At 54.8% G+C, this 15,009-nt stretch overlaps 1 protein-coding gene across 2 annotated transcripts; it reads left to right on the top strand.

Moving 5' to 3' along the window:
- The first annotated feature begins 4,811 nt into the window (after positions 1-4,811).
- On the top strand, positions 4,812-14,850 carry JPH4 (junctophilin 4). Of its 2 annotated transcripts, XM_047737864.1 has the most exons (6): positions 4,812-5,647; positions 6,190-6,739; positions 7,522-8,293; positions 11,268-11,386; positions 11,704-12,236; positions 13,157-14,850. In XM_047737864.1, exons 2-6 carry the CDS (start codon positions 6,361-6,363, stop codon positions 13,238-13,240), a joined length of 1,887 nt encoding a protein of 628 aa, XP_047593820.1. In that variant the 5' UTR covers positions 4,812-5,647; positions 6,190-6,360; the 3' UTR covers positions 13,241-14,850. The 2 variants fall into 2 exon arrangements, with proteins under 2 accessions (XP_047593820.1, XP_047593821.1); XM_047737865.1 differs by lacking the exon at positions 4,812-5,647 and having other exon boundaries at positions 5,696-6,739.
- Positions 14,851-15,009: the final 159 nt, after the last annotated feature.

The following is a 15,009-nucleotide window of genomic DNA, read 5'->3' as shown; positions in this document are numbered from 1 at the left end:
GATGGACATCTAGGTTCTTTCCATAGTTTGGCTATTGTGGACATGGCTGCTATAAACATTTGGGTGCACGTGCTCCTTCGGATCACTACATTTCTATCTTTAGGGTAAATACCCAGTAGTAATTGCTTTATCATAATATACAAATAGAAAGCATTTTTATGAGATAAAATGGAATACTAACGTGGGATTTAGGAATGCTCATGGTTTTTCTTTCATGTCTGCTGTGTTGGGTGATTCTAGCCTTGACTCTCAGCCTTTCCAAGCCCCCAGCTTCTCTGGCTACCTCGGGGTCAGCCTGCACTGCTCTGAGAATCCCAGGGGCCCTAACCCCACCTCCCAGATGTGCATGAGCAGCAGCTGTCACTTAGAGCAAGCTGTGGGGAAGTAAGATCAGAGCAGCGCCCTGGCAGAAAGTAACCTGACAGGTTTCCTCTACCTCTTGTGCATCTTGCCCCAGCCATCACCCATGGCTCAGAGGTCCGGGTTCCAAGACGACTGGCCTGGGACCAGCCTTCCTTCCCCTGATCCTCTGCTCCTTGTGCCAGTCATTTAAAGCACATAAACATGTGTACCTCAGTGTGAGGCAGGATACCTCAGTGTGTAGCCAGATCCAGGGCAGCCCAGCTGACAGCTCAGGTGGTTAGAGAATACAGCTCAGCAACCCTCCCCGATCCCATCCCACCATAGGGAAAATTCAGGCTCGTTCTCTCAGCTCCATTGGATGACACAGAAGGTCCAAACCCTTAGCAAAACCCCAGAGACCATCTCTGCCTCCTACACTAAGCTGCTCCCTCACACCACCCACAGAAAGCAAATGGGCTTAGGAGGGATGAGGGGTATCAGAAAATGCTGGACTTGGAGGGGCATGGATCCCCCTTTAAAAATCTCACCAAAAATATTGTCCTCTCCCCAGGGGAAGGGTGGGGATATCCATGCCTCCACTTGGCCATTTTCTTTGGGTGCCTCAGTCCATGGACCCTGGGTTCAAAATTCCTGCTTCATACCGAACTCAGTCCCACAGAAGGTGAGGAGAAAGCAGCAGAACCTAGTTCTCAAACACCTTTCCCTTTTCAGCAAGCCAAACCTAGGAGCAGCGAAAGATGGGAGTGATCAGGCAGGGGACAGCCATCCAGATGATTCTGGAATCACGACCTGAGCAGCAGAGGGGAGCTGTGTGTGCAGCCAGCAGTGGCCAGACAGAGGAAATGCAGGGTCTGGCTGCTGTCCATTCTTACTTACCCTGGCTCCCACCATCAGGATCTCTGGCCCCATCCTGACCCCTGGTGGCTGCCCATGGGATGAGGCTGGCACTCTTCCCAAGTTCCACCCTGCCTGGTCCCAGCATAGCAGGGAAAAGGAATCTCCCACACCACAGGTCCTGGCTAGGGTCCCCAGGAAGTACCGGCATGTTTCCTAGGGGTCCCTCAAGAGGATTTACTCCACTGCAGTCCCCAGGTGCCTTCTCAGTGTAAGTCCAGCAACCAAACAAATGTATATAAAGAAAGCACCATCACCTGTCAATTTGGCAAAAGGTGTGTGTGTGTGTGTGTGTGTGTGTGTGTGTGTGTTATAACTAGAGGTCAACACAGCTCAGGGTGTGAAAGACCAGCACTCTCATGCACAATGGGTGAGTGTACAAATTTGCACAACCCTTCTGCAAGTGATTTGAGCAAAAGAAATCCAAAACCTTTCAAAGTGTTTCTACCCTCTGTATCAGTAGTTCTACTCTTAGGATCCCAACTTCAAAAAATCAATACTCAAATAACATGATACCCAGAATTGGAATTAAATGGGAGAGGAAAAGACAAGATGAACGAAGCATGATCATCTCTGAGGCTTGGTGATGGGTACATTGGACTTCTTTATTCTATTTTTTGTTTTTTTGTTGTTGTTGTTGTTCTTTTTGTTTTGTTTTGGTCTACTTTGGTGTATGTTTGAAATTTGTGATGATAAAACATTTTCCAAAAAAAGCATCAGAGATGCAAAGATTTGTATAAAAGATGTTAATTTTTAGTAGCAAAAAACTGTGCAAACAGCATAAAAGTGCTGTGCCGGAATGGCTCAACAGATCATAATGTGCCCAAACAGTGGAACATTATGCAGCCACTAAAAATTCCAGGCTGGGGGCGCCTGAGTGAATCAGTTGGTTAAGCAACTGCCTTCGCTCAGGTCCTGGAGTCCGGGTATCAAGTCCGCATCAGGCTCCCAGCCCCATGGGGAGCCTGCTTCTCCTTCTGACCTTCTCCCCTCTCGTGCTCTCTCTCATTGTCTCTCTCTCAAACAAAATCTTGAAAAAAAAAAAAAGTCCGGGCTGTTTCAGTGTCATGGAAAAATGCCTACCGTCTTATGCAAATCAAGTAAGTAGGATATAAAATTGCATATGCTGTATTTAACTAATTATGTGAAATAAACAGTGCATAGAAGGAAAACTATATGAAAATATTCCAACATGCTACTTGTACAGTGAGACTAGGGGTGATTTCTATTCTTGATATTGTCCTTTATTTTCTTAGTTCAATAATAAGCATGTTTTATAACTAAGCCCCCAAATTGCCTTTGTTGAAGTATACCAACTTGGGAGTCTGAGCTACATTCAACTCTAAGGACTCCCATATATTAGCTGTGCGACGTTGAGCAAATTAACATCTGGGTCCCAGATTCCTCACCTATAAAACTGGCATAATGCCAGCTTATTATTCAAGCCTCCATTTACCGGGTATTTACCATGTGTTGGGTACTATGCCCAGAGGGTCTTCCCCTATATATAATCCTGAACACTATTCATACATGATTATTTCAATCCTCACAGTAAGCTCTGGAGTCTTCCCCTCGTAGAGCTATGCATACTGCTGCTCAGGAAAGTTAGAGAATGTGCTCAGATTTACCCAGTTCAGAAGCAGTACAGTCGGGATGGAGAGAGGTCTGTCCATCTGCGAAAGCCCAGATCTCGGCCTCCAGCCTTGGCTGCTAATGGTTACGGGTTTGTGGGAGGACTGAATGTAGTGATGTGGGCCACGTGCCTCACACAGTGCCTGGCTCCGAGAGCAGAGCAGCTCCACTCCTTGCCGGTTCCCTTTTCTAAGACCCCAGCATAATGACAAATTGTGACAAAAACCAGTGCAGCCTCCAAAAGTGTCTTTGCCCTAAAAGAAGGGATTATAGGACCTGTATGGACAGAAACAGATTGGGGCTGGAGGGCTGCCTCACCCAGGGAGGTGGCTGGGACCATGTGCCCAAGTTCCAGGGTACTCTTGTCAGTGACTTCTTCAGCCCTACTTGTTGGTTTGCAGCCTAGAATTCAGTACAGAGTCGCTCTACCAACAAGGCATCGCTCCCTGTCTTCCATTACCCCTCCCACCCTGTCTTCCCAAAGAACAGGGCACAGGTCTCACCAGACCTAAAGGTTGCTTTTCCTTTCTTGTCCCTCTTTCTTGGAGAAAAAGAAGGTCTGAATAGCTAAGGATAAGCAATGAGATGGAGATTGGCCTGCTCCAGAATCCCTTCTGGATTCATCATAAATGCCTCTTTCCCTAGGGAGCCATCCCAAGTTTGTTTCCATCCCTTCTCCCTACTTCTACCCCTTCAAACCAGAACTGGAACTCCCGAGTCTGAGGGAGGTTCCTAAGTACGTGGAATTCTGGGAGGAATTACAGAGCTCAGAGGTCTCAAGTCTAGTGTTCTGGGGGTGCCTGGGTGGCTCAGGTGGTTGGGCATTTGCCTTTGGCTCAGGTCATGATTCCAGGGTCCTGGGATGGAACCCCTGCTCAGTGGAAAGTCTGCTTCTCCCTCCGGTCCTGTTCTGCTCTCTTGCTCATTCTCTCTCAAATAAATAAAATCTAAAAAAAAAAAAAAAAAAAAAAAAAAGTCTGGTGTCCTAGCTTTGCCACCTCTGCTGTGTGACTCTAGTGACTTTCCCTTCTGGGCCTCAGTTCTTTTTGTAAAATGGAGTGGATCAGACTGCACAAAAATGAAAGCAATTGAGTACATCTATTTACCCCATTGTATGTAATGGACAGTGTCTTCCCTCCTAAATGCTTAGGAGTGGGATAGATGCATCATCTCAGCAAGTAAGCTGAGGGGCAGGGAAGACAGTATGTGCCTACTTCTGTCTGTAAACAATAAGGCCCAGGGTGTACTGCCCCTCTCATGAGTAGTTGGAGGGTGGTAGGCTAAAGGGGGCTTTGCTACAATAAGGGTCCCCCCCAACATGTCTATGTGTCTTAGCTTCTAGGTTTGCAAAAGGCTCCAAAGTCCCAGAGTCTTTATGGCCCTACCAAGCATGACCCCCTATTCTCCATTCAGAAACAATACACCCCTCATGCCACCCCTTCCCCTTCAGAGGGACAACCCAGGGAGAAATAGTTGGTGGGGGTTCTAGATCAGCACTAGTGGGGCCAGGCTTCTTGTAGGGCCCCATTTCAAGGTTCCTCAGAAAGCGCAAGTAAGGGAGGCTTCTGATCTCCCTGCAGTGGTTACTTAGGGAGGACAGCGGACTTGGTGGACAGGTGCCCAAAGGCTTCCTGGCTTCAGTCCAAGCAGCTGGCAGGTTCATACTTCTCCCTGGGGCCCCACGAACACCACTTCCGGCCGTCCAGCCTCTGTTTGGGCTCTTCCTGCCTGGATTTCTATGCCCATGCCAGCCCTTCCCTGTGCAGTGCTTTTTCTCTCTCCCTTACAACCCTTATTCACTCCCACTCTATCTACTTCTTTCCCCCTCCCTTCATCCCCTGCTTCTCTCCTCCTTGCCAACCCTCAGAAGCCCTAGAATGGATCTCCCCCCTCCCTCCTTCTCCGGAGGCATCTCCCCCTCCTTAGGTCTCACCCTGCACCTCTTTCTTTGTATTCCTCTCGCCCTTTCCCGGCCTCGCCTGCATCTCTCCTCCCCCGCCAGGCTTCGGCCTCCCCCAGCCTCCCCATCTTCAGCTCAGTCTCCTCCCTCTCGCTCTGCTCCCCTCCCCTCTCTCCCCCCCACCCTCGGTCTCACCCCACTCCCCGCCGGCATCCCAGGATTTCTTTCCACCCTGGGGGTCTCTGTGCTTCTCATTCTCCCCTATACCTGCCTCCTCCCTCACCTCAGATTTAGCCGGCACCCATCTTTTCCAGCCTGGGCACCCCCCCCACCCAACGGCTAACATCACCACTGTATCTTCTTCCTCTCCTCCTCTCTCCACCCTCTCCTCCTCTCTCTTCTCCCTGCCCCTTTAAATCTGCCTGGCCCAGCCTCCCCCGTGATGCTGGGATGGAGCAAACATTGATTTGTGCTGGGATGGAATCGGAATTTTGATTTTTTTTTTCCTCTCCCAACCATAAGGAGGAAAAAAATAATAAAACACCCCCTTTTCATAGCCCCCTCTCCCTTCCCATCCAGTTCCCAGCTCCTCATCCCTTTCTCCATCCAAGGCAGATTTTTTCCCCTCCACTATTCTCATTCCCCCCCCACCCCTGCCACTACCTCGCCCCCCACCCCCACCGCCTGCTCCTCCAGCTGGGGAGAGAGGGGACTCGCGGCTCTCCCACCTTCGCTCCCTGGGTAGGAGCAGTTTCTCCGGAAGGGGAGGGGGCTTTGGCTTGTCGGGACCAGGTGGGAGTGGAGGTACCCGGCCATGGATGCTGTGCCTGGGAGGCAGCCTGAGCCCCAGCCCACATGGTGAGTAACCTGCCCCCTCCCTTCCGCCTGTCTGCCCATCCCCACCCTCGCCTTTTCCCTGCAGAGCCTCCTCCATCCCCATCCTTTTCCCCCACCAAACCCACAGCCCACCTTGCTCCGATCCCCCCCTTACATTTTCAACCCCCACCCCCTTGCCCGGGGTGAACCGGGCAGACAGGTCCTGACAGCAGCCAGAGGAATGGGTGGCCTACGACTCTGCCCAGCCCCCTCTCAGGACACCCCCCCCCCGTGCTCCCCCACCCCGCGCCAGCAACTGCCATCCACACTCGACACTTTGGGGTTCTATGCTGGAGAAGCGGGACTACCGCTTGGGGTTGGGGACCCAAGTCCTGGGAGGGGCCCTCTACAAAGACGGAGGGGTGGGGGAGCCCCCATGCCTACAAAGCTTAGGAGCTACTGGAAGACGCTGCCGAAGGGTGGGGGGTTGGGGGGCGGTGCTGATGCCCCAGAGCCACTGGGCCAGGGAGCGGCGGGCAAAGAGGAGGGGCATCGCTCGCCACTTCCCCCCTCTTTCTCCGCAGCCACTCAGGATGAGGGTCCGGCCCTGCCAGCCCGCGCTGGGGCCCCCCCGCCCGGCCCCGGTCTAACTGCCCCCGCCCCCAGGCCTCGCCCGGCTTGCAGGCCCCCAGCCGGCTCTCCAGCCCCAGGATGCGCTGAGCCGCCGGGGGGCTGAGGCCGCGCCAACTACATGCATGTCCCCCGGGGGCAAGTTCGACTTTGACGACGGGGGCTGCTACGTGGGGGGCTGGGAGGCGGGGCGGGCACATGGCTACGGCGTGTGCACGGGGCCCGGCGCCCAGGGCGAGTACAGCGGCTGCTGGGCGCACGGCTTCGAGTCACTGGGCGTCTTCACGGGGCCCGGCGGACACAGCTACCAGGGCCACTGGCAGCAGGGCAAGCGCGAAGGGCTGGGCGTGGAGCGCAAGAGCCGCTGGACGTACCGCGGCGAGTGGCTGGGCGGGCTGAAGGGGCGCAGCGGCGTGTGGGAGAGCGTGTCTGGCCTGCGCTACGCCGGGCTCTGGAAGGACGGCTTCCAGGACGGCTACGGCACCGAGACCTACTCCGACGGAGGTGCGGGGCCCGGCCCACTACTGTCTGTCTGCCTGCTCGTCCGCGTGCGCCTCCCCGTCCGCCTGTCCCGCGTCCGCCTTCCCCGCCATCTGCCCCCTTCCCCCTGCCCCGCTGTTCTGTACGCCTTCCCCCACCCATATGCGCCCCCTGCGCCCATTCTGCCGCCCTCTCCTCCCATCGCACACGCCTTCCTCAGCGCTCTGGCCCCTGCCCGCTTCTCCCTCTCCCGGGTCTGCAGTCGGCCTGCCCTCATCCCCTCCCTATCTGCCTGTCCCTTCACAACCCCCGTCTACCTGACGCTCACCCCCACGTCTGCTTGTCCGTTCCACCCCTCCTCTCTGTCTGCCCCACACCACCCCTCTCCCCCCACCCGCCTGTCCCTAACACCTTTGCTTTGCTGTCCCCTCACATTTCCTCAGTCAGCTTGCCCCTCATCGCCCTGATTGTCACATGACTATCTTAAACACCCTGTCAGCCTGTCCCTCACACCCTCTGGACTATCTGTCCTTTACACACCCCAGCCTGCCTGTCCCTCCCCCTTTCCCTTGTCTACCTGCACGCCCCAAACCCACAGATCTCCTGCTATCTGTCGGCCTTCACTCCGCCCTTCCACACCTTCTGACCCAACCTGGCCCGTCCGGGCTCCTAGTGCTCTTCCTCAACCTCCACGCTAACTGCCCCACCTCTCCCTCCCGACACGTAGGCCTCCAGGGGTGCTTGGGGCCGAGGGTGCAGGAAGCAGCGGGTCCTGACCCTTTCTCCCCGTCCTACCCCGCCCGCAGGCACCTACCAGGGCCAGTGGCAGGCCGGGAAGCGCCACGGCTACGGGGTGCGCCAGAGTGTGCCCTACCATCAGGCGGCGCTGCTGCGCTCTCCCCGCCGCACCTCCCTGGACTCTGGCCACAGCGACCCCCCGACACCGCCCCCGCCCCTGCCCCTGCCGGGCGACGAGGGAGGCAGCCCGGCCTCGGGCTCCCGGGGAGGCTTCGTGCTGGCCGGGCCGGGGGACGCTGACGGCGCGTCCTCCCGAAAGCGCACCCCCGCGGCCGGCGGGTTCTTCCGCCGCTCGCTGCTGCTCAGCGGGCTCCGGGCGGGCGGGCGCCGCAGCTCCTTGGGCAGCAAGCGAGGCTCCCTGCGCAGCGAGGTGAGCAGCGAGGTGGGCAGCACAGGACCCCCGGGCTCCGAGGCCAGCGGGCCCCCGGCCCCAGTCCCGCCCGCCCTCATCGAGGGCTCTGCCACCGAGGTGTATGCGGGCGAATGGCGCGCCGACCGGCGCAGCGGCTTCGGCGTGAGCCAGCGCTCCAATGGGCTGCGCTATGAGGGCGAGTGGCTGGGCAACCGGCGGCACGGCTACGGACGCACCACCCGCCCGGACGGCTCCCGCGAGGAGGGCAAGTACAAGCGCAACCGGCTGGTGCACGGGGGGCGTGTGCGCAGCCTCCTGCCTCTGGCCCTTCGCCGGGGCAAAGTCAAGGAGAAGGTGGACAGGGCTGTCGAAGGCGCCCGTCGAGCCGTGAGTGCTGCCCGCCAGCGCCAGGAGATCGCCGCTGCCAGGTGGGCATCCGCTGCAGAGGCCAAAGCTGGGCTAAGTGGAGAAGGTACCCTGGGGACAGCTGGGGGGTGGGGGGCGTAGGTAGTGCCTACAGGAGGACCACGACCAAAGGCCTGGGGCCTGGTAGGGGAGAGCAGGCCCAAGGCCGAGCAGTTGTAGCCCTGGGTATTTGGAGTGTTTATATCTGAGGCTACAGGTGGATGTGGGTGTAACTGTGGGTGGCTGGGTATTTGAGGGAAGCCGTGTTAGACTATAAGTGTGTCTTAGTGTCTTTTGTGGGGATGTGTGTCATTGTTGTGTGTGGGAGTAGCAAGGAGCGCTGGCTTGTACAGGCTCAGAAACCTGTCCCCAGTGTTCCTCTTGCAGCTGGGAGCAGCAACCCTGGGCAGAGAGACAGGGAATGTGCGTTCCTAGCCACCTCCCTGCTTGCCCATGGACTGATGTTATCTCAGCCTCTGGCTTTGGGTAGATCTAATTTGTACAGCTGACCTATCCACCTGAGAGGAGAGCCTCTTAGATTTGCCTCCTTTGCCTCCCTTTACCCAAATAACTGAGAAAGGTTTGAGGGGAGGAGGCTCACCTGTAAATGAAATTTTCTCTCCGTAAATCAGATTACATGTCCATGCATTATCTTATTATGTAAAGCAGCACTGTGCAGTAGGAATATAATAGAAGCCGAATATGTAATTTTTAATCTAGTAGCCATGTGAAAAAATAAAAAAATAAATGATTTTAATTATTACATATTTTTAAAGTAAGCTCTAGGCCCAACATGGGGCTGGAACTCAAGCAACCCTGGGATCAAGAGCCCCACACTTCGCTGAGTGAGCCAGCCATGTGCCCCATAAATAGTAACATCTTTATTTAAACCAAGTATATATCCAAAATTTGATCTTTTTAACCTATAACCAACATAAAATTACTAATGAGAGACTTTACATTCCCCCCCTTTTTACTAAGTCTTTGAAATCTAGTATACTTCATATTTATAGCGCATCATTTCAGATCAGACTAGCCACATTTTAAGTGCTGGATTAGATAGCACAGATCTAAAAGCCAAAAACCCATCTGTAATGAGGTTCTCAGACCTCTGATTTATACAACTCATACATGTGAATTTTTGTATGTTGCATTTTCTTTAAAAGGGAGGGTACAGTGGAAGCATTTTGTTTAAATTTGGAACTGTTTCACAGGATCAGAGGCCAAGATACGTCCACATATGCTTCAGGGAATTTGTATAAGGGCTGACCAAGGTGTCCGTGTAGGAATGTGTCATACCCAAAGTAGATGCCTGAGCCAGGCGTGTCTATCTGTAGCTACATTTCGGTGTCTAGGTGGTTAGAGTCTGGGCCTTCAGCCAGGGAAGAGGGAGGGCAGGGCACCAGGGAGCACTTTAGTCTAGATGAGGAACAGGCAGGGGCAGGAAAAACTGATCTCAGCTGAAAGATCAGTCAGTGGGAGGAGGCTGGTTGGTCTCCCCAGCAACAGGCCTGGCAAACCTGATTGGTTGCCAGCTGCCATGGAAACAGCAGAGCCTCAGCAGCAGGTGCCCCTGCCAGGTAGCCTGAGCCTGGCCTGATGACTGGGTCTTCTGCCTAGGACTTGCTCATCTACACCCTCCAAACCCAAAAACACAGCCTCTTGTCAGTGTTGCAGTTTTTGGCTCCCGACAGAACTCCATGTAACCCAAGACTTTGATCGTCATCCTCCACCCTAAACCCTGAGACCAGTTTAGTTTCAGGGCAAGGCTAGTCATATACAGTCTGGCAGCGCAAAGGGAGAAGAACAGGGTTATCGGAGGTCCCTGCAAACAGGCTCTAAAAGTCCTTCACCCAGCAGGTTTGAGGGGAGGTGGCTGACCATATCTCCCAAGGTACATAAAGAGGGGGTAGGCTTAAGACTACAGTGAACATCACCACCCTTCTCCCTCCCCCCGGTACCCAGACTGCCTTCCTAAGCCAGATAAAACAAGCCTGGGGCCAGGAGTGGGGTCTTGATCCATTTAAGCCCAAGTGTAGCTGATTACATTTACCTCTGCCTCTTTGTGCGTCACCTTCAGTCAGTATGACAGAACTCATTGAAAGACCATGGGACGTCTGCGATTAACAGCAGAGGGTGAGACAGAAGGGAAACTGAGGAAGCATCTGACATTAGAGGGAGAACTGGGAAACCACTGTGGGGAAAGGACCAATAATGTTTCAAGGCTGCCTGTACCCAGGGAGCAGGGCACAATGGGAGGGACATGTAGAAGGGAAGGAAGCTAAGATTTTCCTTGGAAGAGATAATCACAATGGCTAGAAATTCACAGTGCCTTGGATAGGGAGTAGAAAAAGCAGAAAGGTGGGACTCATGCTTACCCCAAATCCAGAGCTCAGAAAGGATGTGATGGTCCAGGGAGGCAGGGGCAGTGACCTAGGGGCGAGAATAGTGTGGCAACAGAAGAGGCTAAAGGAAAACAGCCTGTTAATCTGTCATGTCAGGTGCAGGGAAGGGGCCGGGTTACATTAGGAGGGTTAGCAGTGATGATGGGGAAGGAGGCAAAGCTCCAGGCACAGGGAGCCAGTGGCCCAGAACAAGGGGGGGCAGGGAGGGGGAAGCTGCTGGGAAAACCCAAGCAGGTGCGACTGTAGAGAGGTGTGCTAAGAGCGTGAGGTCTCATCTATCCCTGGGAAGGAGTGGAGGGCAGCCGGTGGCTGTGGCTGGAGGAAGGGAAGTGTTACTACAGGACATGATGGTGGCAGGTGTGAGAGGAGCAGGGGAGTGTGATGAGAGCAGGCACAGCCCAGGTCTATGGGTGGAAAGCAGAGGCCTGCTGCCCTGCCAGGCCAGGGAGGGGAGCAGCAGGCAGTGTGTGAGCAAGACTAAGTACTCCAGAGATGAGCTCCCATCCAGAGGACATGATGTGGTGGGGACGTGGACCAGGGGGCTGGAGCATCTGAGCAGGTCTGCTAAGTTCCTGTCCCTGGACCCTGGCAGGGCGGCAGATGCCCTTCTAAAGGCAGTGGCAGCCAGCAGTGTCGCCGAGAAGGCTGTGGAGGCAGCTCGAATGGCCAAACTGATAGCCCAAGACCTGCAACCTATGTTAGAGGCCCCAGGTGAGGTGTGGGTGGCCCGGGGAGCTGGAGGGGCTCAGGGGCAGGGGAAGGGGAGGAAGTCCCTGCAGAGGACTGGGGATGGAAAAATCCAAGGTATGAGGATCCAAGGGGATGAGGGTGGGGGGCCAGACCCAGTTGTTTGGGGCAGTGGCACTGGGAATTTATAAAATAGGGTAATGAGGACTCGGGATCTGGGGCCTGGGGTCTGGCTATGAGAGGCCGTAAGCCTGGGAGGTGCCCAGGCAGTGGACTAAAGCTCTAGCTTTTGCTGCCCAAGGCCATTAGGCCCCTCTGATTCTTAGCTATCCCTGCCACAGGCCGCAGACCCAGGCAGGATTCAGAAGGCTCCGACACAGAACCCTTGGATGAGGACAGCCCTGGGGTATACGAGAATGGACTGACCCCCTCAGAGGGCTCCCCTGAACTGCCCAGCAGTCCTGCCTCCTCCCGCCAACCCTGGCGTCCCCCTGCCCGCCGGAGCCCACTGCCTCCTGGAGGGGACCGGGGTCCCTTCTCCAGCCCCAAAGCTTGGCCTGAGGAGTGGGGGGGCCCCGGTGAACAGTCAGAGGAACTAGCTGGCTATGAGGCCGAGGACGAGGCTGGGATGCAGGGGCCCGGGCCCAGAGACGGTTCCCCACTTCTTGGAGGCTGCAGCGACAGCTCCGGAAGTCTTCGAGAGGAGGAAGGGGAAGACGAAGAGCCCTTGCCCCAGCTGAGAGCCCCAGGGGGCTTGGAGCCTGAGCCCATGGCCATGCCGGTCCTGAGGGACCCAGCCTCGAGGGGTCCCGAGGCCGGGTGCCTGACGGAAGAGCTTGAGGAGCCTGCTGCAACTGAGAGGCCCGCCCAGCCGGTGAGCTGCCCTCCGTTCCCGCTTTGTGGCCCCTTTTCTCCTCAAAGCCTTGCCTCTCATCATTTCCAGACCTCTCTGATCCCTTCAGGGGCTCTGATTTGGACTCCGCTTCCTTTCTTCCTGCACACTCTTGGACCATATCCCACCAAAAAAAAAAAAAAAAATAGGGAACTTGTGAGCTGCAAGCAACCTTGGAGACCTTCATCTCCAGCTCCCTCATTTGACAGATGAGGGAACTGAGGCCCAGAGCACTTAAAGTAATTTGCCCAAGGTTACCAATAAGGACCAAGATAGCCAAAACATCTTTCACTGTTCTCCTTCCATATAATTTCCAGCTCTTGGTTTCCTACTCCACCCCCACCCCCACCTCCACACTTTGTCTCTTTGGTGCCCAGAAATAAAAAAGGAAAAGCTTGTTCCCTCCCTACCCTGACTCCCCCTCCCTCTCCTGGGAAGAAGGGAAATGGGAAAGGAGGCAGAAAACTGGGAGGGGTGGAGTTTTCCCAGAACCCTGTATTCTGATTGGACTCCAGGCCTTCTCCTGTTTCCTAGCAACCACATCCTCACCCCTTCATCCCTCTCTGCTTTACTGCAGTACCAACTGCTGCTGCCAAAGTCTGCTACTAAGGCCAGGCACCTTCTGCCTGGGCCACGTGACATGCTAGTGGGAGGGGAGTGGAGGGAGGGGGAGAAAGGGCTGTTCCTGACTTGAGGGAGCCAGAGGAAAGGAGGCGCCCTGCCTGGGAGAAGAGAGGTGTTTTTGCAATTCCAAAAAGGTTGGAGATGCCCCTGCTCTGACCTTTGAGGAGAGGTGCCTGGGACCCTTCAGCTTTGCCATCTCTGCCAGGGCAGGAAGGTGGGACCTGTCGCTGGATATGGTCCTCAGGGACTGAGACTGTCTTTCCCCACTGTCTCTCTAGGGAGCTGCCAACCCCCTGGTGGTGGGAGCCGTGGCCCTCCTGGACCTCAGCCTGGCGTTCCTGTTCTCCCAGCTCCTCACCTAGCCCAGCCTAGTTCTGGCTTCGGTTGCTGCCTCTTCACTTCTTTGACCTGCCTTGTTCTCTTTTCCTCCTCCTGGTTGTTTTTATCTCCTATCTTTCTTTCTCTTCTTCCTTCCCTTTCTTTTCTGTCCCCCTTTGGTTTTGTCTTTGGCTTTTTCTTTCCAGCTTTCCTTTCCGATTCTCTCATTTATTCTGAATCTGTCTCTGTCTTCCTCACTCCCTCCCCCACCCCACCCCACCCCACCTCTCTCTCTAGATTGTTTACATATGAAGGGCTTTTCTTGCTCAGAGTCACTCTCTTCTCTGAGACACACAAATCTAAGTCAGACCATTGCCCCGTGTCTTCCCTGCCTTTTCTTTAGACCTGAACTTCAATGAGGGTGGGGGTTTGGTGTCCCGAGGAGTCTCCTGGAAGCTGAGTGGAAAGGAAGAAGAAAATGGAGAAGGGATGACTGTATACTGGGCAAGGCACTGGCTGAGCTGCTGTGGCTCCCTGACCCAAGGGGCCTGGTGTCCCTGCGAGGCCTAGTGAAGGAGCTGGAGAAGGTATAGCCTCCATCTCTGACCTTGGAGGAGCCTATCTCACCTCCAAGCGCTGAGCTAGGTTCTTGCCTAACTTTATCCTTCCCTAAAGGAGATAAGGGAGACAAAAAGTAGAATGACTCCCTAAGATCTCCCTCTTCCTTTCCTCAACTGCCAGCCCCTCATCCAACCCCCACCCCCACCGCCCACCCCGGGTGGCATATCTTGTCAAGAGCAATGTGTAAAGGAAAGAAATCGTCCAATGCAGTCACGTCTACCCACTGACCTCTCCCACCCCCTTCTCTCCCCCTAAAAGTTTATTTGGTTGGTCTGGACTCACCTGTGGCCTTTGATTAGATTTCTAAGGGGCCTGAAGAAGATATTTCTGCCGCAGAGGGTTAGAGGCACTTGAGCTAGGACCCCACTCCCCAACTCTGGCAGTTGTGGAGCGGGGGTGGGAGGGGCATTTCGGGGGAACACAACCAGCCTAGATAACAGGAACTCACAGAGCGGCAGAAGCTGTAACAAGTTTAGTGGTCTCTAAGTGGGTTATATCCCTTCCCCCATCACATCCGAATCTTGTGAAATGGGAAAACAACAGAAAGAGGGATCAAAGGAAGCCAATCTCTCACACACTTTCCAGGCAGGGCAGAGGTGGGAGTCAAAGCAGGGTGAGAGGTGGGTGGAGAGCCCTGTTTGAGGTTGTGGCTGATCCCTGTTAATAGCTTTCCCCTGGGGGCAGGAAGCCCTAGGAAGAGGGGGACCCCTCTGTAGGGTCCCCAGGGGATCTTTCCTCCCTCCCCTGCATGAGGCAGACGAGAGCTGCCTGCCAATCCCCTCCCTCAAGGAATGGCCTTGCCTGGGAATGCCCATCACACATACCCTCTTCTTTTTTTCTAGTCAAACTCTGTTTACTCCTTGGCCTGCCTCCCTCCCTCCCCTCTAAACCTTTACTTCTGATTTCTATTTCATGGAATTTGGGATTGAAGTTAAACTACAACAGTGCCGCCAACACCAAGTCTTGCAGGAAAAAAAAATACAAAGAAATTTAACAAAAAAAAAAAAATATATTAATAAAAAAGTTCAAAAAAGGGGGGGGATTGTCATCTCCTTTGGGGTGGGATGGCTTCAAACCCAAGGTCTCCTGAGGCTCTTCGGGTGGTGAGAATGTACAGAGGCCTCTGGGAGAATCCCAAGTCTGCTATGCAGTCTTGCCGCCCGAAGAGCTCCTTGCCCTCAGCTCCAAAGCC

Source organism: Lutra lutra, chromosome 7, assembly GCF_902655055.1.
Source record: "Lutra lutra chromosome 7, mLutLut1.2, whole genome shotgun sequence".
NCBI classification, from domain to species: Eukaryota; Metazoa; Chordata; class Mammalia; order Carnivora; family Mustelidae; genus Lutra; species Lutra lutra.
Note: the sequence above shows the minus strand (reverse complement) of the source record. Positions and strands in the feature narration are given on the sequence as shown.